The 23225-nt window shown below is 31.7% G+C and overlaps 1 protein-coding gene across 1 annotated transcript in view; it reads right to left on the minus strand.

The window, feature by feature from the left end:
• LOC111614826 (sorting nexin-17-like) overlaps positions 1 to 23127 on the minus strand; it is a 49361-nt gene extending 26234 nt beyond the window's left edge. The window contains exons 1-2 of the mRNA XM_023356195.1: positions 22749 to 23127; positions 7538 to 7612 (exon numbers count right to left, since the gene is read on the minus strand). Coding sequence (XP_023211963.1) covers positions 7538 to 7612; positions 22749 to 22808 — 135 coding nt within the window. The 5' untranslated portion in view covers positions 22809 to 23127. The remainder of the gene's footprint in view (positions 1 to 7537; positions 7613 to 22748) is intronic.
• Positions 23128 to 23225: the final 98 nt, after the last annotated feature.

Here is a 23225-nt window from a genome sequence, read left to right on the forward strand (position 1 = left end):
GCTTAATTGGGCCACCAATTAATTGGGGCAGCTGCTTTATTGGGCCAAATCTCAAAGAATGGAAACTAAACCAATAAACTAATACATGATTTAAATGCTTAATTGAGACAACTTTATGCTGAATTGGGATAATAAAAGAAAACTAATTTAGCAATTTTTGACACATTTTAGGGATCTTCTGAAAATACTGTATATCAGCAGTACGTACACTAATGTTGTTTAGACCTAACAGTTAGCAGAGTCAAAGAAATTATGTCTTTTACTCAAGCAATTCGAACTTTCCAGAATGGAGTCAACATAGCAGAACGTATCACACCAAGATCTTGTCTGAGGCAGAAATGAATTTGAGCTACTGACCCTGCTTTGGATTGGATCATCGTTGGTGTAATGAACATGATTGGTCAATTTGAACTGGTAACGAATGCTGCCGAGGAGAGATTGTTGAGGAACATGATTGGTTAAATTTGAATTGGTGGCACATGCATCTCAAGAAAGACACCATTGGCAAAAAACATCACACAATGTAGCGGACCTAGAATAAAGCTATAACGAGCAAAGCTGCTGATTGGTCGACCGTCAACTGTCAACAACTATATAAGCCTGACGTAGAAGCAGGAAATTCAAGTTTGGATCCGTCTTACTGACTGTCTCTGTCTTTTAAATCTTTGCCAATATGCCAAGAAATGATTTCACACTTTCAAGTAAAATTGCTTTTCTGGATAAAATTAAAAGCCAGCCATTGAATACAAGCCATCGTAGACTTGCTGATGTAACTTGTGTACTAAATCTACCATTGCGCGTCTCCTACAACAAGAAAATCAACTGCATGAGGAGTGGGCATTACAAAAAGAAATTCCAGGAACATCCAAAACAAAGAGGTGGAAAAGATCCAGAAGTTGAAGAAGCATTATATCGATGGTTTTCTAGTTAGCAGACTAGGCGTAAATATCAGTGGTCCAGTGTTGAAAGCGAAGTCAGAGGAGATCGCTAAAAAGCTAAGCCACAATGATTTTAAAGCAATTAATGGTTGACAATCAAAAGTGAGACAATATAAAGTGAGACAATATAAAATACAGAAAAGCACATGGTGAAAAGGGCAGTGCAGATAACATAATTGCTGAACAGTGGCAAAAAAACTAAAATCCCTACTTTTTTAGAGAATTTTTGTTCAGATGATATTTACAATGCTGATGAAACCAGCCTCTATTATCGTGCTATGCCAGATGGCTCCCTGTGTTATATGTTATAAGCACATTGCACTGTCAGGGTATAAGAGCGTAATGAACCACATTACTGTGTTATGCTGTGCAAATATGACAGGTACCGACAAACAAAAACTAGTAATTGTAGGAAAAAGTGCTAAGCCTCGATGCTTTAAGGGGTTAATTATTTCACATACTGAAACATTTCTGCATTATTTAAACTAAAGTAACATAAGATTTAAATAATACCACCACTCAAAACTGGGTATACTTGAATTATAAACTCTAAAAAGCTATAATCCAACAATGTTTTAAAAATATGTGCAAATGTTTTTGCCTGTATTGAATGAGCATCATCAGGAAACTTAATCCCTAGTTGCTGAAATAACAAGGGATTGCCATATATGTGTGCAGAGGAGAAATGACAGAAGACAAGAGAAAGAGGATGGGAAGGATAGTAAATACAAATACGTTGCATTAACCTGTATAGCTTTGCAGTTAATACTTAGAATGTAATACAGTACTAAGTCAGTGCAACATATTGGTGCAACATATTGTATTTATTATTGCTTTGTTCGTTGGGTGAATTTGAAGATAGTAAGAAAGTTCAAAGAAAGACTTCCACACTGTGGGGACGGAGTCAACATCATGAAAATTAATAGCAGTGTTATTGCGGGTAGCCTTATATATATATAAATCCAGTCACCACTTAGAATACATAGGTGCTACATTGTCCCCTTTAAACACCCACATCAAGGAACATCAGACTTCCATCACAAAAAGACTGGCCAACACTGTGTTGACTACCTATGCCTCCAAACCTGATATTGATGTAGAATTCAGCAGTGCACAGCTCTTACATAGCTCTTCCAGGCAACCCTTTCTCAAACATCTTGAGCAGGTAGAAATATATAATGCCACCTGCAATAACACTGCTATTAATTTTTGCGATGTTGACTCCCCAACAGTGTGGAAGTCTTTCTTCAAACTATAAATCTCACTATCCCTCTTTCTCTTGTCTTATGTCAGCTTCCCACTGCACATGTGTATGGCAATCCCTTGTTGTTTCAGCAACTGGGAATTAGTTTGCCTGATGATGCCCATTCAACACAAACAAAAACATTTGCACATATTTTTAAACAGTTGCTGGATTATAGGTTTTTAGAGTTTTTAATAAGAAGATTTAAACTGAACATAAAAGTAAAATAACATTTTTCCAACAACTTAGTGAAGCATTATTTTTAGTGCATTACTAAAGCCTACATCAGAAACTTATAATGAATGAATATATTTTTGATTGATTGCTTTATAAAATTCGTCTCTCTCTCTCTCTCCCAAAAGATGCTTATATAATAAAAAGTATCTCCCTTATTCCATGCCTACTGATATGAGAGGAACTAATTTGGTGAGTATTCTGTATAGTAGCTCACGTCTTGAGGCACTCTGTTGCCACAAAACATGAACTACCATATAATATACTCACCAAATTAGCAACCATACAGATATGAACATACCATACAGCTACTGTACATGATCTTGAGAGACAAGATCAAGATTTTTGCTTAGACTTGTCATAAGCTTTTGTAAATCCTTTTGAGTTGCTCTAACTTCATCAACAATGTTCCATTGCTTTTCTTTTTCAAGACCTTGCTCTTCAAGTTCAGTTACAACTTCCATCAGGAATCCACAGGTATCTGAAACAGTTCATTCTGAAGGTCACTGTTAGCTAGTAGTTTCTTTGCATTTGAAATGGTTTTAGAATGAATCCTCATTGAAAGCATTTAGGTAAGTTGAAATTTGGTGAAAGTTTTTGTAATGGAAAGCTGTAACTGCAATCCCAACATATCCCTACTGATGTTGGAGGCAATAGAAGATTAATTATTTCTTGGTACATCTGTATCTGTAAAGGACACTTCACGAGGATCTTCTTGAAATCTGTTAGTTATTCATTTGGAGGCAAAATTAGAAATAATTTTCTTGCAGATTCTGGGAATTGCATAAGCTATACAGGTATGTGTTTCAAAATCTGATACACCTCAAGCTGCAAAAATGTAAGAAGCATATAACTTGTCTCATCTGTTACAAGTCATTTTATCATAAGCAAAAGTTGGAAATAGGCTTACCATAATACTATTGAAGACCTGCACAACTGTTGTTGAGTTAATTTTCTCAAGAAAGTTAAGTTTTAAACATTAACCTGACTTTTTTCTATTTAGTGGTGCAATTAGAATGTTAAGAACAAACTTGTTTATTTCATCTATTGTTTTGTCTAGCATCTATAATTTCTATGATTTCTATGATTGTTGAGTTATACAATGAATTGATGTAAATCTTTTGAAATGTACTTTCCATCAAGAACCAACAGTTTACTCTCTAAGTAACTTTTTAAAGTAGGAAGTTATAGTTTGAAAGGTGATATATCAGCTTGAATAAATGAAGCAGTAATATTGACATAAAACTGATTAAGTTATCCATTTGATGAAAAATTGTTTGGTAGTAGCTCCCCTTTTTTCAGTTCTTTTTCTTTACATGTTATCCAGTTTTAATACCGTATTTACTCGCATATGACAACCTCGCATGTAAAACGAGGTGTGAATTTAAAAATCAAAATAAAGAAAATTAGATTTTGATCTTTAAATTCACACCTTGAAGTTAAGCATTTCTTTGCTGAAAATTTTGCATTTAGGTGTGATTCTCTACTCTAAATTAGATTTATTAATACAGTTCTAATTTTATTTTGTTTAATCACAAATAAAATATTATCAAATACACATATTGTCCCACAAAAATTACTGGCATTTTAAACTTTAATTAAGGAAGAATCTTGAAAATCGACAACATAATTTGTTCATGTAAAGCTGAACAATCGAAAACTTTTTTTGCCAATTCTTAACAGAGGAATTCATTCTCTGTCGATTACACTTATGAGTTTGTCTGAATTTCTGATTTCCAAATAATCATCTGTTTTCATGTGGGAATAGATTAAAACATATTGTGCTCCTGTGTGATTTTGGAATTTCAATTTGGAATTCAATTCAAAAGCTTTGCTTCTCCTATTGCTATTCATTTTTACTCCTGACAATATACAAGAACGATTCAAATGACCCAGATAAAATACTTATGTTTTTAAATACAAGAGTGTAAGTATCCAGTAAAAAAATGTGAATACACGGTTCACAAAAATTATTTGCAAAAACACAAAGAATCTTTTGCTCGTGCATATAAGATGACCTAGGAATTTAAAGCTGTGATAAATTAATAAAAACCTCATCTTATATGCAAGTAAATACAGTATGTCTCAATCTGTGTTTTCTGATATTTTTATTTATGCTAAGTATAAACAATAACTCATAACCCAATTTTAATTGATAAAGCCAAACAAACTTGTTGAAATTATCAGTATGATTGTTGAAATAATTATAATAATTATTAAAATTAATATGAGATAGCAGATTAACTGCCTACCTCTATTCAAATTAATTAATAATTAATGATTAGCAGAGCCCAAAACAATTTCAGTAAGGTTGTTTGGCTATGCTAATTAAGTTGCAAATCATACACCTCATATTGTTCCACCTGTAGCTATCTGATCTGTTGAGTATTCTTATTTAATATATCTCTCAACTTACAACTTGTCATTTTGGATTTCTGTATTTTACAAAATTATGCTTTCGTGAAATGTTATGTACAAAGTTCTCATTGCTGTTATACACAATCAGTTAATCTTTCTAATTCTCATGTGATTCTTTCCATCCTGTTACAGAGTGACACTGCTACTTGTGACAGTTATATTGTAGACAGGAAAAAAATGAAAAAAATGTAACTGCAAACTAAAAAGTGCAAACTGGTGCAAAATTTCTCAAAAATGGTGCTACCTAGACCCCTGCTAAATGTCCCAAATGGTCACAGCAGCAGGGTTTCCTTTTGTTGTTGTAGAGGGGCTTTTTTGTCTTTTGGGCATCACCTATAGTCTGTTTTGTAATAAAGAAAATAACAACACTTTACACATAAAAGTCTAAAAATTAATTAAACTGGATGCAAAATTTCCCTTTACTAATTATAATAGATACATTTATGGCAAGTTTTTCTATATAATGACTTTTTTAAAATTAGATATTAATCCAGCTCTCCCCTCATGATTAAACAACTACTTTTAGCCCAATTATGAAAGATCAAATTAGATTACTTTTCGTTTCTTGATTTCCACCTTTAACTGGTATTCAGCAAGAGTCAATTTTAAGTGGGCTCATTTTTCTGTATATATCAATAATTTGTTTATCAATATTAAATCATCTGCTATTGCTTATGCAGATAATATCAATGACCCTAATGACCTCCAATGCAATTTATACCTCCTACCTTTACATTGGGTAAAACTAACCTAAGAATTAAAAAAAATTTACATGACTACATGAAGAGAAACACACATGACTACATTAAAAAAAATGTAGTCATGTTGTGTTTCTCTTGTTCAGAATCTGCTTCTACCACCCCTTTTTATAAATACTCACATTTTACAATACATCAGTTCTTATAACAATCTATGGATTATTTTAGATAACAAATTAACTTTTAAAAGCCACATTGATAAGATAGTGAAATCCTTGCTACCCATCAAGGGACTTTATGGTGCTTTTGTAAATTTATATCTTTTAAATCTGTTTTGCAATCCATACTTTTTGCAAACTTCTAACCCCTCACTGATTACTGATTACCCATTTGGTCCATGGCTGCCCCCTCTCCTTGCAAAAATTTTGAAAGAAATTATATCTACTATTAAATAAATTTAATAGCAGTGTTGCTAGAGTAAAACTGGGATTTCCCAACTTCACCGACAAGATCAAATATTTCAATAGCATACTTTTCTTTAAATATTTTAAGTTTAATTCTATCCCCTGGCTCTGTCTAAGAGTACCTGGAAGAATTACTCACAATGCTATATACATATTCCCTATATCTTTACTTGATGACAAACAGATATAGGGAATATCATACTTTATACATATTCACTATATCTGTTTGTCAGTATCACCAAGATCCTTCTTTTCACAAATATACTTTTTTTTTAATCCTCTTTTTACCATATAGTAAATAACATGGGTTTGATGGAACATTTAATTCACAAAATATTTTCTCTTTACAAGTGATCACTTCAATACATTTTACATAACTTTTAATTTCATACAGTCACATTGCTATCATTTGTTTGGTATTTTTTTACCACACAAGTATTTTAGCTTTTTACAGTTTTACCTATTTGTTTTTAAATATATAAACATCTCTTGCTTGCTCCTTCTACGTCAAATTAATTAGTAATTTAAATTATAATTGCTGGAAAACACTCCAATCTTATACAGCAGTTGGTGTGGCTTTGTTTTTAAAATACCATAATGTTGCTTATATGTATATGATACTATTTTTGTACTGAGATAGTTTTTATTATTTTTATAGTTATCATCATTATTATTATTTTACTCTGTTGTTTGGGGTAGAAGTCTGCTGCCTGATGGCATTTTCTAGTGTTTATATAATAAATAAATCTTTCAAAAATAATAGTGTATAATACTTTACACTGCATTTTCCATAACTTAATTATTTCAATTATCAATATTCATATAATCATTAATATAAAAAAAAATTATATTTATTTCACTTTATTAACATTAATTAAAAAAATTCAATCTTTGTTTCATATAAAAAGAAATTAATTCGTAATTTATCTAATAAGTAGCATAAAACTAGCCCGATAGATTTTCGGCAGTCTGTTGGTTGTAGCTATAATTATATATCGGGTTGGAGATGTTTGTATATATAAAAAGAAATTAATTTGAAAAATGGTATAATAATTGGAACTTTCCCTATCTATAAATACTCTTAAAGTACAAGGCAGTAAAATTTTCATTGTAAGTTCTACAGTTAATTAAAAAAAAATAATGCAAAATATAATATTAGATCTTCATTTACCCACTGAAAATTTTAATCTTAAGATGTTACAAATATTATAAAAATGAGATGAAGATGCAGAAAGAGTGTTTTAAGTAGAAGAAAATAGATCATCATATAAACTCCTGACATGATTTTATTTATATTTATTAATATTTCCTAAAAACTGAATTATTGTGATTTTATTCAGTAAATTCAGTTTTAGTTTGTTATTTGAAGCTAATTTCAAATTCTATTTCAAAAATAGTATACTTTAACAAATTTTTATTCATTATTAAAATAAAATATATTTTCTAAAATTATGAAATTCAATTGTTTTTCAATTTAATTTTAAATTAACAATAGACAATTTAAATATATTTTAATAAAATAAATTTATATAAAAGTATTACCTGTTCATGAAGACTATGCATCTGCTTGTATCTCACTGTACAATGAAATGATCCATTTATGTGAATGTTATAAGCCTAAAGAAAAAGAATTGTCTTTAAATTGCATTTGTGGAAATTTTTAAGTGGTTTTTGTTTTATCTTAATAATTTCCATTCTTTTATAAGAATTCTATGTCCTGTAAAGTTTTAAAAGAATGAAAATTTATTATTATTAAATTAAACTAAAATTGAAAATTATGTAATTATTATTTAATGCTAATGAAGGTGATGAGAAATTTTGCCTAACAACATGTAAATGTAAAATAAACAAAAATACAAAAAAAAAATAAAAATTTTACAATTCTAAAGTTTTATTAAAAATTTGTATACTTTTGAGAAGCTGGAACACTAGCAATAAGCAACTCCACACCTTCCTTATTCTTTCCAGCAAAAATTTTTAATAGGACAAACATTTTCAGCCTCTTTAAGGGGCTTGCATCAGGTTTTCCCTTAAGAAACCAGACACAAAGAGTAAGGAAGGTGTGGAGTTGCTTATTCAAAATTTAAAATTATCAATTAATTATTATTTATTTGCAATAGATAAGAAAACAGTTAACAATATTATGCATAAATTATATATTTATTATTGTTACTATCATTTAACTGATAATTATAATTAAACAGTGTTACAATATGAAATAAATATTTAATGTTTGGCAATGCCAGCCAAACATTACAGAAAAGCTGTTCTATCTCTAACCAAGGCAAGAGAGAAATTGAAGTTTTTGAATTGGTTTTTTTTTCCTTTTAGTTTTTTGTAGTTTTTTTGTTTATTTCCTGAAAAGGGCCTCTGATTTGTGACTGAAAATGTTAGAGCTTTAACACAAATGTCTTCTAACTAGAATACTGTGTTGAGTAATAACTGTCCACAAAACCTTTATCAGTGTTATGTTCGTTACAATATCCACCAACGTTTTTGACCTCCACCACGGTCTTCTTCAGGTGCTGACTAAGCATTGTCTCCCCTTGACCGTTAGAACTATGTCGTCTGCGATGTAAATATTGTGCGTGTCATGTTTCACCCCTCTGCTTGTTCCCGTTCAAATTCCTCAAATAGGTATCTCCACGCCTGCGTGATCGTCTCTCCGTCTTTAAAGTTGATGCAGGTGCCCCCAACATTGGCTTTGTAGATCTCCCAGGCCTCCAGATGACAGATGTGATCAATTTGAAATGCCTGTCTGATTAATTTGGTGTTCGGGAAGTCCGCCCGAATTGCAGGGTCACTAACGTACACCGTTAAGGCAGTGGTGTGCCTGTTATTTTTAATGTCCGATTGATGCTCGCATAACTGTTTTTGTGTTGAGCGCACATTAAAACTGATATAAACTAAGTTTCTTTGGAATCTATCATCCCTGACGGGGATGGAGTAAACCCCTGGGGCTCTGTTGAGATTTATTGCATCTTTAGCGTTGCAAAGCAGGTCGTAAGTAGTGCTGGTCCTCCTGTACATGATCTTTGTGTGATTATGGCAAGCAATCTCCCTGTATAGGGAGGGGATCCAAATGTTGGTTGAACCGGATGACAGCACACCTATCATCCTTAACGGACTGCTGTCCGCTGTCCGGCATAGTCAGGGGGTAGCACTGCTGCGCGGGGAAGACAGTTGGCACAGGCACGGACCAAACCGTGAATCATGCCCTTACTGTAACCATACTCAACCGCAATTTTTTCTATGCAGCGGAGCTCAGTCAGGATGTCGCATTTGTTAGTGTGATGTGTGAAGGCCCATCTGGTTAGAGCTCAGAAGGCCGCGATTTTGTAAGCGAGGGGTCAGACGAGTTAGCGGGGATAAAGAGCGGAACTTGGTCCAGTTTGTGGTGAGCGCTCTCTTCTATCTTGCCACCCGAGATGTATGTCAACATCTAGGAAATGTGTACATGAGTTACTAAATTGATCCAAGCTAAGGGTGAGGCTGTAAGCATTGTCATTCATGCATGACAAAAACTTGTCGAGATCTGGCTTGGTTCTCCAAAGTATAAAGATGTCATCCACATATCTTTGGTATAGACTGACGGACGGTAAAAATTTAGGTAGTACCCCCCACTCCAACTGTCTTACTACCAGCTCGCAAAGGTCTCCTGATAGTTGGCTGCCCATGGGTACATCCCATCTCTGTAAGTAAGTGGTGTTGTTGAACCGGAAAACCGAGATGTAGCACATGAGATGTGCCAGCTCTAAAATCTGCTGACTGTGCTGGTGCGCATCATTCTCGTGAAGTAGAAGTGGAGGTCGAAAACATTAGTGGACATTGTAATGAACACAACACTGATAAAGGTTTTTTGTGGACAGTTGTTAGAGCATTGCAGTTATTTGCTGGACATCGCATATAGGTGTTAGTTGCACTGAAATAAATACTTTTCCTTCAATCTTTTATATGTGCATTTTGAAATTTAACCAAAAGAAAAAAAATTACCAACATTATTTCTAAATTATATAATTGATAAGTTATTAGCAAATACATAAAATTTTCTTCAATATTTATTTAGTTTATTTCTTCAGATAGGAATTGCATATGAATTGTTTTTATCATAATTACAATTGTGCCTTATAAATATATGTTGAATTCTACATTATCTATAAATTATACATGTTATGCTTATTTGTTTATTATTGTTTATTCATTATATATATATAAGTAAGTTTTCACGCGAGGTCATAAAATATTCTAGCATCTTGTGTTGGTTGGTGAACGAGGTAGAGTATATATTAGTAAATAAAAAATGTTTTTTTTTCTTTACTCTTTCTGATCTGTGGACGCTAAGAAGACCTTTTAATCAGGCCCCACAATGCAGTGGCCTGGCCAGTGGAGAGTTACAGCTTACTGTTAGTCAAATAGCTCCCTACGAATGGCTAATTGATGGAATCGTTGGAAGCGTCATACGATATCTTTGTGTATAGTATCCACGATCTAAACTGCTTGGGTTGATACTATGTAAAGCGAATGCGTGTAATCTGGCTGCTTTACACGATTCAGATATTTTCGCCGTGGAAGCCGTTCCGCGCTTCCATTGCGAATATGCATATACGAATTTACATTGGAATATACAATAGCAATCTTATCATTGTTTCTCACATGTATTGTAATAAAATACATGATGCAGTTACAATATAATAAAATGTACAGTACTTTGAATTACTTAAAATTAATGTTAAAATATGAAAATAATCGCACAACATGTATTTACATCTTAGAAAATACAATCGACCCTCCCCCCCGAATATAGGCAACTCTGATTTCTGTATATATATCAGTAGTGTGCCGTCCATGGAAGCTGTGGAAGCACTGCAGCGGTTTTTGATGTCGTAAACATAATTTTTCGATATTAGAACTGATTTCACCAATTTCAATCGTAAGTCAGGCTCATCATTAATTAAAGTCTATTTTTGTATTTTTGTATTTTTGTATTTGGTATTAAGAGCTGAAAATGTAGAAAACTGATGTTGCGAAACAGGCATATTAGAATGAAATGGATTCTGTATCCACGAGTGTGGATCACAAGCTAATTAACGGAATGCTCGCACAGCAATTGCGTGAGTGTTTACTCACGCAATTGCTGGGCGAGCATTCTCATGCACTATACAGTAGTGCATGAGAATGCTCGCCCATTATAATAGTGGCCGGATGGCCGAGTGGTCAAGGTGGCAGCCTACCGCCTTGGGGGACCCAGGTTCGAATCCGAACGTGTCGAAAAATCCCCAGGAATTTTTCGGGGGGGTGNTAGCATCCAGGTACATTTTTTAAGCAGGGCAAAGTCCTTGTACTTTTTGAACATCTAGATTGAACTTTAGTACCTCAGCCAAGAAACTGAGAAAACTACTACTTGCACAGTTTTTGTGTTGATTATGAATATATAGGTCATTTCTGGTGCATTTCAGCTGTTTTGCAGATATTGCACCACATAGTTGCACTTTGCCCAAACAAAACTCCATAGACAGTGGTACCGGTTAGTGCCCTGGAACTTTATAGTTTATGACCATACCTCTACAATGAATCTTTATCAACAGCTTGAAAATATATATATATATATTTTTTCAAGCTGTTGATAAAGATTCATTGTAGAGGTATGGTCATAAACTATAAAGTTCCAGGGCACTAACCGGTACCACTGTCTATGGAGTTTTGTTTGGGCAAAGTGCAACTATGTGGTGCAATATCTGCAAAACAGCTGAAATGCACCAGAAATGACCTATATATTCATAATCAACACAAAAACTGTGCAAGTAGTAGTTTTCTCAGTTTCTTGGCTGAGGTACTAAAGTTCAATCTAGATGTTCAAAAAGTACAAGGACTTTGCCCTGCTTAAAAAAATGTACCTGGATGCTACCCTGGTATAATGACTACAGCATTGATTCACTATTCTTAGCATTGATACATTTAATTTTTATTTTATAAGAAATAAATGTAATACAGTATGCAGTTTTCCATATAATATAGTTTCACTAAGTTGAAATTCTCAGTATGTTTAATTAATTTGAACCATGTACCCTCCACTCTTTGATAAGTTCATGATCTTCATTTTCTCTTATATTCTGTGTGAATACAGACAATTAATATAAAAAACACTACAGCTTCATGCCAAATGCAATATCATACCATTACAATCTTGCATTGTAACATCCTTTTACTAGCATTCTGATTGAGACATGAAGAGATACCTTGACAATGATCTTAAAAGTGCCATAGACTATATATAATTTTGTGATCATTCTGTGAATATATTCTTGATAAACAGGTTGATAGTGAGAAATTTTCAGCTACAGAAAAATTTCAATAAATCAGTATTAAACTCATTAACTTGAAATTCTTTAACTCAACTTGCTAATTCTAAAGCTGGAACTATTTTCTAAATATTAAAATTCACACCTTCCTCTCTCACTTTCCAGCATTCACTGATAAAAAACAAACATTTTCGGCTACATTCAGTGGTCTGAGTCAGGTTAAGGAAATTCTGTATCAAACATCTATAGCAGGTTTGAAGTTTGGAATAATGCCATTTTTTTTTTACGTAATCATCTTTGAATTAAAATATACTTTAATATTTTTTTACTGTTATTACTGGTATACTGTTATTTTTGAAATTAAATTAATTTCATTAAATTTACATGTTCACTAATCATACTTTTCAACTATCCTTTAGAATAAGGAACAACTTTCCTGCAGATGTCAAATCAGTTATGTCTTTATAATTAGGCTTACCAGATGTCCCACTTTGGCTGGGACTGTCTCAGTTTGATAACGTGGTCCCTGTATCCCGGCCAGTTTGTCATTTTGTCCCAGTTATTTGGTAAAATTTTAAAAGTGTTGAATACACAAAAAGTAAAAATAGCGCCTTGGGTAAAATGATGATTCGGCAACTAAAATATCCTTTCTGTTACACTCACTGTTCCCAATCTAAATATTTTGAAGCTAGATCTAAGTATTTTTAATGTTGTCTAGATGTTTTATAGCAAGTGGCCTAATGAATTAACATGTTTTATTTTTTCATCCAGATATTTTCACAGAATTTATAATGGTATGTAACCTTGAGATCCAGATATTTTTATTTCATTTTTTAGATATTTTGTTTCAATTAGAGTTGGCAACACATCTTGTTGTACATGTTCTATCTTACTTGTTAGTTGAGTTCAAATTGCTAGTTGGCATTTGAGACTATTTCATACTGTACATTAAATTAATTTAATCTCCAAAATGCCAAAAAGAAACTGTGTGTTTACTAATGAATTGAAAAAATATTAACTGCTTTTGAAAAAAGTTTGTGATTGTATTGACAAAGTGAAAATATGAACTGTGCTTTTCAGAACTTTTAGTAACTCATTGGTGGGCATTTGCTCATTGCCTTATGTTTTGCACATTTCAACATATGTGCGAAACATAAGACAAGCCTAGTAACAGCAGAAGGAACTTCCTCAAATATATTTTCATATTTTAAAGGTACCAATTTAAGTGAAAAAGAATTTTTAAAGATAGTTTACACTAGTGATAAATATTAATAACTTCTTAGTAATAAGGTATGTTCAGTTGAGTTATTAAAAATTGCTTTAACTCATTTTTGTTAACAACTTCTTTATTTAGCCTTTTCAATTATAGTTACAGTACTTATCCCAGTGGGCTTTATTTTCTGTTGTGAGTATTTTCTCAAAATTGTCCCAGTTTGAAAAAAAATATTATGGTAGGCCTAAGCCTGCTTATAATCAAATTTAAAATCAAAGAAAATTACAGAATCAGAATATTTTTTATATCATATTTTAAACTCTCAATTTTTATGTATATTTTGCTAGGTCATTATTGTATGGACAAATACTATATTTATTCCATAAAAAACTGGTAAAACCAGGTTGAAAAAGTAGAACTCAGCAGAAACATCTAAGTAAAGGAAACTTTTAAAAGTTGTGGCATAGAATAGTGGAAGCAGATTTCACAGGAAGACTCAACATGTGACTAAATTAAAAGTAAAGCTTAAAGCCTTTTTCTGTGACAATGCTTATTTTTCCGATTCATTATCATAACAACTGCTACCCCAAAACTTCCTGTAGGTGTAGTCTGTGTAGTGTGCACTTTATTCATATGTTGAGTCTTACTGTCAAATCTGCTTCCACTATTCTATGCCACAACTTTCAAAAGTTTCTTTTACTTAAAGTGTTTCTGCTGAGCTCTACTTTTTCAACCTGGTTTCACCAGTTTTTTATGGGATTTCAAGTATTTTTCAATCATCAATAACTTCATAAGAGAATACAGTTGACCCCCCTGTAACACTGTTCATAATTCTGTTTTATATGAATTCCATGTTGTACAAGTCGCTTCGATTTTACAAATACGTGTGCCAAGCTGTGAATGGCTCACATATTTGTAAAATCTAAGTGACTCGTACAACATGGAATTCTTATAAAACGGAAAAAATTGCCGTGTTATGCGGATTCACATAACATGGCAATTTTTTGGAACGTAACTCCTGTGTTGTACGGGGGTTACCTGTAATTCCAATTATGATCATGGGGTCTGTTTTGTCAATGATTCAGTAGCAGAGGTGGCATAAGGTGTGAGCGATGTGGGCCATCATCTACGGCCTTGCGGTCTGAGGGGCCTCACACCTTGAAGGTTTATGCATTGCTTAAAAGTTGTGAACGCAACAAAAAAATTTTACTCGTCATAAAACAATAAATATATTGACATACCAAATTTGTTTTTATTTAGTCTAGCAACATTTGCTTGCATTGCATTGCTATTGCAAGGAATCCCTGCAAGCTAGAGCTGGGGATTTCTCATTCTGTTTGTTTATGTTACTTTCACACTTCTCAATGACTAGAAAGCCAATCAAAGTATCACACACAGTCTTGTGCCATACTTATGTGATATTATTTTGTATTTCTGACAGTATTTGATGTGAGAATGTGTGATTCATTGTTTGAAAACGATTAATAGTTATTAAATAAATAGATAGTGTCTATTGATCGGTCCAGTACATTGAACTAAAATTAATAAAAACCATTGACCAACAAATGGTTTTTGTTTGAAGTTTATAGTTGTAGGTCAATGCTAAGTAATAAGGAAAGAACTGTTTTATGTTCAAAATTTTTTGAAATTTTGTTTGTGATGTGAAGAAAAACAACGGTACCTGTACTTATTTATTAAGAATAAGATAAGGAATAATTACACACATATTTTAATAGTTTTCTATATAAAATTATACGTTATATTATATTATTTGTTCTATATCTTCGATTTGCTGTGCTAGAATCCAACTTTTCCTTTACAAGTTTTTTTTTATTACGCATATATAGTGAAAGAAGCGTATTATATTAATCCAATTGTCATTCATTACATTACATTACTTGATTCCATTTCTTATAAATTCATTGTGAACATGTTTAATGTTTAGTAGGTTTTACAATAATTATGTTGGTACTTAAGCAAAGAAAGAAGTACAAATGTTATTATTGTTTTTGTTTACAGGTTACAGATACAGTATATGACCTTCTTATCTTAACATGTCAGGCCTAGGCCCCAAGAGAGATAGAGATATCAGGAGGAGATGGGAATCTGGATCAGCAAAAAGAAAAAGAAAAGCTGAAAGAGCTGTATCAAACCAGATTTTAAGTTCAGATATGATGAAGTTTCTCAATCAAACTGCATCTGGTAGAATCATCTGAATCGATTGCTATGACTTCTAAAAAACAAAGCCACATCTGAGATTCTGTTGAATTTGGGAAGTACTCAAGATGCACTGAACCAACACTGAATGACAGTCGGAAATAGAGATAGGATCAAACTCTAGCCAATCAGAATCTGATGCTGAAATTCCTGTGTTGATGTTGAGTAATATAATTCACAATCACGAAGAACATATTGAGATAGGTTCTCCATTAGTTAGCAGTGATGTCAGTGATGTAGTTAAACAAGCATTTGTTAATTCAGATCTGGGAATGTGGACGTTTCCCATAACAGATTCTCAGTGTCATGATATAGTTCAAAGCAGCCCCACACAGTAGTTAAATAACAGTGATGAAGATTATCCCAAAGATGATGATAATAACTTTTCTAATTTTCATTTCTCAAGAAAACTAAATAATGGTGAAACTCAACATCATTGCTGGTTGGTTTATTCAAATTCTCAAAATAAAGTTTTCTGTTTTCCATGCAGACTATTTGGCAATTTACAAACTCAGATGGTACAGAGAGGGTGCTGTGGCTGAAAACACTTAAGTAGTATTTTACATAGACATGAGAATACCAAAGAACATATGGCCTTTATGCTCCAATGGATAACATTAGAGAAAGGAATAAAGCACGGAAAAACAATAGACCAAGAAAACGAAAAGCTAATTCATGAATCTTGTTTGAGAGATTAATTGATACCATTAATTTCTTAGCCTCTCATAATCTGGCATTTAGAGGTCACAGAGAATCTCTCAAGACAGACAATGACACTAGGAATTCTGGTAACTTCATAGACTTATTTAAATTGATATCCAAATTTGATCCTACATTATGGGAACACATGAAACGCATTAGTGACAAAGAACTTGCACACCATTATCTAAGCCATGATATTCAAAATGAATTGATCACATTGATGTCAAAACAGTTACCGATGAAGTGATTCGTAGGATAAAAGAGGCAAAATATTATTCTTTTTTGCTCGACCGCACTAGAGACTGTAGTAGAGTTGAACAAATGTCAGTTATCTTAAGATTTTGTAATACATCAACCGGCACAATAGAAGAAAAACTTTATTGGATTTCTTGCTGTCACTGAGATGACTGGAAAATATTTAACTAATTCAATACTGAGAGAGCTAGAAAATGATGGCTTAAATATTCAAAACTATCGTGGCCAAGGATACGACAATGGTGTAAATATGGTAGGCGTAAATAGTGGAGTTAAAACTCGAATATTAAATATTAATCCCAGGGCATTTTTTACACCTTGTGGTTGTCATAGCTGGAATCTGCTGCTGGTAGATGCAGCTAATTCTTCTGTGGCAGCAAAAACATTTTTTGGCTTTATTCAGAAAATTTATTTGCTATTTTCAAGTTCCAGCAAACACTGGGAATTAATCAAAGGCAAATTAAAGCTTACTATGAAGCCTTTATCAGACACAAGGTAGGAAAGCAGAATCGGGGCAGTGAAGGCCGTATTATTGCAATTTGATGATGTTGAATGCATCAAAAGCTTAAAAAATCAAATGGAACAATCAGACACACTCAGTGATTGTGATTCAGCTTTAAACGAAACGCTCAGTTTAGAATTTATCATATCATTACATGTGTGGTATGAGATATTATCGCGTGTTAATATCATAAGCAAATTATGGCAATCTGTACAAGTCCACTTAAGCATTGCTCTTGAACATTTGCATACATTTTGTGACTGGATCAAAGAATATCGACAAACTGGATTCAAAAAATGCTTGTCAGATGCTCATCAATTTATTGAGAATAGCAGTTATGAACTGCCAAAAGACTTTAAAAATGAAAGGGTAGCCAAAAAGAAAAGGATGTTCAATTATGAAGGCAGTGATCAAGCTATACACTCTCCTAAAAGCCGGTATGAAACAGATTTTTTTAACACCATGACTGATTCTATAATAAGCAATATGGATCCAAAATTTGTCTTTAAATCAACATTTTGAAAATTTTGGTTTTCTCTATGATCTAAGCAAGTTAAAAAATATTCCAAAAAAGCAAATATTAAAAAAACTGTCAAGATTTACATTCAGTCCTGCAAGTGGGTGAGAGCAGTGACTTCCAACCTTACAAATTATATGAAGAATTACAATGATCCCAAATTTAGCCAACTTCATTAAAGATGTGAAACAGCTGCTCCAATACGTAACAGAAAATAACTTGAAACAAATTTACCCAAATATTTACATCATCGTTTGAATTTTTTTAACAATACCAGTAAGTACTGCATATGCTGAAAGGAGCTTTCAAAATTAAAACTAATAAAAAATTATTTAAGAAATACAATGGGTCAGGAAAGACTTTCAGCTTTAGTAGTTTTATCTATTGAAGCATATATAGCATCTAAGCTGAATTACGATACAATTATTAAGGAGTTCAGTAAGGCTAAAAGCAGGAAATTTTTTTTTTTTAATTTTTCTTTAATGTTAGTCAAAGAATATAGTTTGCATTTTTATGAATAAAAATTTGACAGTTTCAACTTCTTTTTATTTTATAAAATCAGTCTTCTTGCACCACCAGAGGGCCTTGCAAAATGTACCTTGCCCACATCAAATTTAGGTCTTGCCCCGCCACTGTTCAGTAGCACTCGATTTAAACTTTGGAGTGATTGGAACTTGGTTTCTCGCATTGATTATTTTTCAATAACTCAACAACACACACAATGACCAAAGCAGACTGATTAACTACATCTGGTGGCATTGGCGTGCAATTGTAATGCCACTTCCAGTGTTGGGAATAACGATAAATACAGAAAATACCAACAAATATGGAAAAATAAAAAAGTCATCAAAATGTGATGAATAGCAAATATTACGAATATAAAGATTAACAAATATAGAAATTCCACTGTATCACATTTTGTCATAGAAAATTCATTTTAAAAAAATTGTTGGAAGGCAATTTAATACTAATTATTATTATATCTCTACCTGCATTACTATACTCAATTAATTAATAAACTCCAAATACTTTTAAAATGCAGTCTATTTTAAAAACTTATCAAATGTTTTCGGTCAGATTAACAGACCTTCAGGATCAAATTAACAGAATTTAAATTTGCCAAACGCAAAATTCAAAAACGTACATTCTATAATCTTCTCCTATTCAACTGCGCATGTCCATTTTTATAATTGTAATGCTGCCACTTTCCATGCTGATGCTATTTTAGTTTGATTCTGAAAAATTTATATTTTGCCCTTTTTTCTCGTATTTGTTAATGTGCCAGGCTTCTACATATTTTAGATGTCTTCTATTTTCAACCTTTTGTATGACATCTGCCTTGCTCCATTTGATTTCAATCTCTGTTGGATCTGTGATTGCATAATTAGCTAATTATTATGTCATGGAATATAGTTTAAAATATTTTTTGACATTTTTCACTATTTGAAAGCTTAGATCTGGAACATGATAAAAAAAATATAGGCTGAATATCAGTTATATTATGATCTCTTGGCCTAAATTTAAAAATTTTCTCAGTCAAATTTTTTCCTAATTAAAAAATTATTCCTCGTCATCTATTTAATGCAGAACATAAACATTTAAATTAAAAATCATTCTGTAATAGTATTAGACTAAAAACAATTTATTTTGCTTACTTGATATTTACAATGAAAATTATGCAATATGTATTTTTCAGGGAGTGGTCCATCCTGGATATGCCAGGTTCCATTCCTTACTATCCAGCCATTTCAAAAGGCCGTCTTACTGCCCACAGGGAGAAAGGAGTTAAATAAAAAAAAATCTCACCCAAGATTATATTGAGAAACTGCTGGCTGACTCACAAATATCTCTTTGGAGAGATAGAAGGGTTCATAATTGCATATAAGCAAAGTCATAAATATAAAAAAACTACAGGAAACACATTTTAAAAGACTAGAGAAACTTATAGAAAACAATAATAATAAGTATTAGTCAAGTAAGATGTAATCCACACACACAATAAAAATAATAGTATATACTATAAGATTAAATAAAAACAGCTTTAATATTGATAATATCTGTAGTGGGTGTAAAGCCACTTGGGGTTGAGATGATTCTGAAGTGGCATTACAGCTGGTATGGCTCTCAACACTCAACAGTTAATAGACATGGAGTAAAAAGTGATAAATAAAGAAATTTCTGTTAATATTGTTGATTTTGTTAAGAAAGTTGCATTAATAACTTTATAATATCTAATGACAGATTTGTGAGATGATCACTTAGCTCTTATTCACTGTTAAAAAGTAAAATATAATAAAACCAACAGTTGGTTTCTCTAGATAATTTAAAAAAATAAAAAATGGATTAAATGGGGATAGATCAGAAATTCATCAGCTTTCAAGATACTAGGTTAAATAACAGATAATATCAAAATATGAATTGCAGAAAACAGAGAACTAAAGGGGAGATACGAAAATATGTATCTTTGGTAATTTCCAGAAACATCATAATGGCAGAAAAATAAGTGTGGCTAATAAGTGTTTTTTTTCCTTCATTTTTTCACATTTTTTAGATATGTTTGGTAAGTTTAGACAAAATAAGAACTGTTGGACAAGTTAATAATTGCAATTTAAAATCAGCACTTTGTTACATAGCCAACACCCACTTACAAAATGATTTTTAAACACAGATAATGCACGAGTTATTCACATATAATAAATTAAAGAAAATATAACAAAGAGCCAAAATTATTTCTAAATGTCAACAAATGACAAAATGTTTAACCAACAAAATCAGAACCAAGTCATTTGTAACTATTTGTTCAAAATAAAGTTTTTGAATTTATAATTGGATGACCCTTTTTCTAATTATTATTAAGAATTTTAATAATTGTGAATATTCTAAATGAACACACAAGTAAAAAGTCTTATAAAATCAGGCTGCTTGATTTTTATGAGATTTGCTTTATATCGTACACCAGAAAATTCACTTAAAGTAATTTCTGTACCACTATAATTATAATTTAATTTATTTAATTATACTAGCACTATGATGGCTTTTCCTTTTTTGCTACACTTATTACACCATCAGTCAGAAAGAGGACAAACTTTAAAAAATCATATCTTCATTTCCCTGAGGAGTATGCATTTCAGACATTAAGTCCCTTTTCAACTCCATGTGATATAACTGTTTAGGGAATAATGCATACAAGTTAGCATAAAAACTTTGCAATGTTACAAAATATGTAAAAGATTTTTAAACTTACATGATTATGAGAAGTACAGGAAATTGTGATGATGGATACAATATGGATGCTAATTATTGATTAACAGGTATTTGCTAAGACAATAATTAAGATGAAAATGATTTATGACTGACAGTGTAATAAGTCTAGTGAAAAAGGAAAAGCCTTCATAGTGCTAGTATAATTGAACACAAGACTAGACAAGAAACGTATTACAGAAATTAATTTATTTCATTTAATTAAAAAAATTTCTATTAATTAAATTTGGAAAACTAAACCTAACTTTAAGTTTCAGAATATGCCAAACTCCATGAAAACAAAAAGCATGCTAAACAATGCTAAACTGATAAAATTTTTATATAAATATTTTTGCCTAATTTCATTAGCTATCATGAGTTCAAATTGTATAAACTATAAAATTTTAAAATATTGATTTAAAAATAATTCAAATATACAAACACATAGCATATACATTACCTCTTCATGAGATATAAAGCAATTTTTTTAAATAATTGCTGTAAGTGCAGACTTATTTGCAAAAATTAATAAAAGTTTAAAATGAAAATATTGAATGATTTAGAAATACACACTACTTTTATCAGGTAGTCAAAGATTTTGTTATATATAAAAACATTTTTGACATTTTTAAGTCAGCTTTGGTTACAGATAATTCTTGAAATGAAACATCAAACTAAACATTATAGAATTCAATTTATAACATTTCAATAGATGTCCAGCTGACAAGCTGGACAGCTGAAAACATTTTACCGACTGTAAATAAAATAATTGACTACCTAAAAATAGAAGTGAATTTCCATTTTTATAATATAGTACCAAGAATTTTGCAGTTTGAAAATCTAGAAAATAACAATTCCATAATTCTATGTCAACAAAACACAGATTCAAATATAACGATACCTCAGTTTCTGTTGATAATCTGTCCAAAAACAAATCAGCAAAATCCAAAACCAACGAAAACCAAAGCAATTATTTCCATGTGAATCAATGTAAATCCGATTAATTTATTCTAGACACTCCAAAATACATTTTATAGAGAATAAATATAGTGTTTAATACTAAAAACAATAAGAAATTAATATAAAATGAATATAAAAGACTGATGTAAAGAATAATTGGAATAATTGAACATTTAACATGCCATTTGATGAGCTGCTGGCTCTGGAAACTTTCTTTGGTCCCATGATGGAGCTAAAAGGAAAAGAAAGCAATGGAACTGTTTGGCTAGACATGCGGAGTAATGATCACACAATGAGAAACAACGCCACACTGAGCATGAAAATGCATGGGTTGCCCTTTGTTTTCACAAAATTAGTGGTGAGGTCATGTTGGCACACCAACAAAATCCGAGGCAACTAATGAAAACCAAGACAAATTTTTTGCAGAAAAAAATCAACTAAAACCAAAACCGACGATAACCAAAGTAAACAAAAACCTGTNTATATGCAAAATAATTTATATATAAATATACAAAAAATGTCCTTGATGCTAATTTTCATATTCATTTACATATAAATGCATTTTAACTTTCAAAAGTGCAAATACAAACTGATAATTGTTATGTTGATAAAGTTAAATGAACCTGTGGTGGGTGTTGCACAGTAGAAATGTACACATAAAAAAAAACACACACACACAGATTAATTTAAAAGAATCATCCATATCGAAGAAAGTATTATTTGAATAAATTATAGTATCAATTGTGTTAAATAGAACAGAAAATATAAAGAGGGAATGTGCAATCTGTGCTCCATTTACAAGTGATTTATTAACCCTACAATGTTGTCAAATCAATTTTTCAACTTACGACGTATGATGATCCATTGTCATCTTTCACTTCTTGCATGTCAGGTATCGAGAAGTGCATTTTTATTCTCACCTAAGGAAAATCTCCATTAACTTGCATAAAAAATAAGAAATAAAAGGACGGTTTGTTGGACTCGATGGAAAATATTCGACACTTCTCAATTCTCAAAACATTTCCCTTTAAAGTGACCTCTGTCGGTTATATCTAACAATTTCCTACATACGAGGATGTCCCTGTTCGATATAATTGTACTAAATGTGATGCTTTCCAAGTGAATTGGTCAATTTAATACGCGCGAATGATAATCGAATATTTTCCTCTAACTTAATCCTCGTAATTGAATGAAATGTAATTTAAGTATTGTATACTATGTCGTGTGAAGTGGGGAATTTTCTGATTTGTAATTGTAAATTAAATTAATATATATTGTTTATTTAAGATCGATAACAGTTTTGATTAAGTTATGAGTTGTAAATA

This window comes from Centruroides sculpturatus, unplaced genomic scaffold, assembly GCF_000671375.1.
Source record: "Centruroides sculpturatus isolate CEXI.00-Female unplaced genomic scaffold, Cexi_2.0 scaffold81, whole genome shotgun sequence".
Taxonomy (NCBI): domain Eukaryota; kingdom Metazoa; phylum Arthropoda; class Arachnida; order Scorpiones; family Buthidae; genus Centruroides; species Centruroides sculpturatus.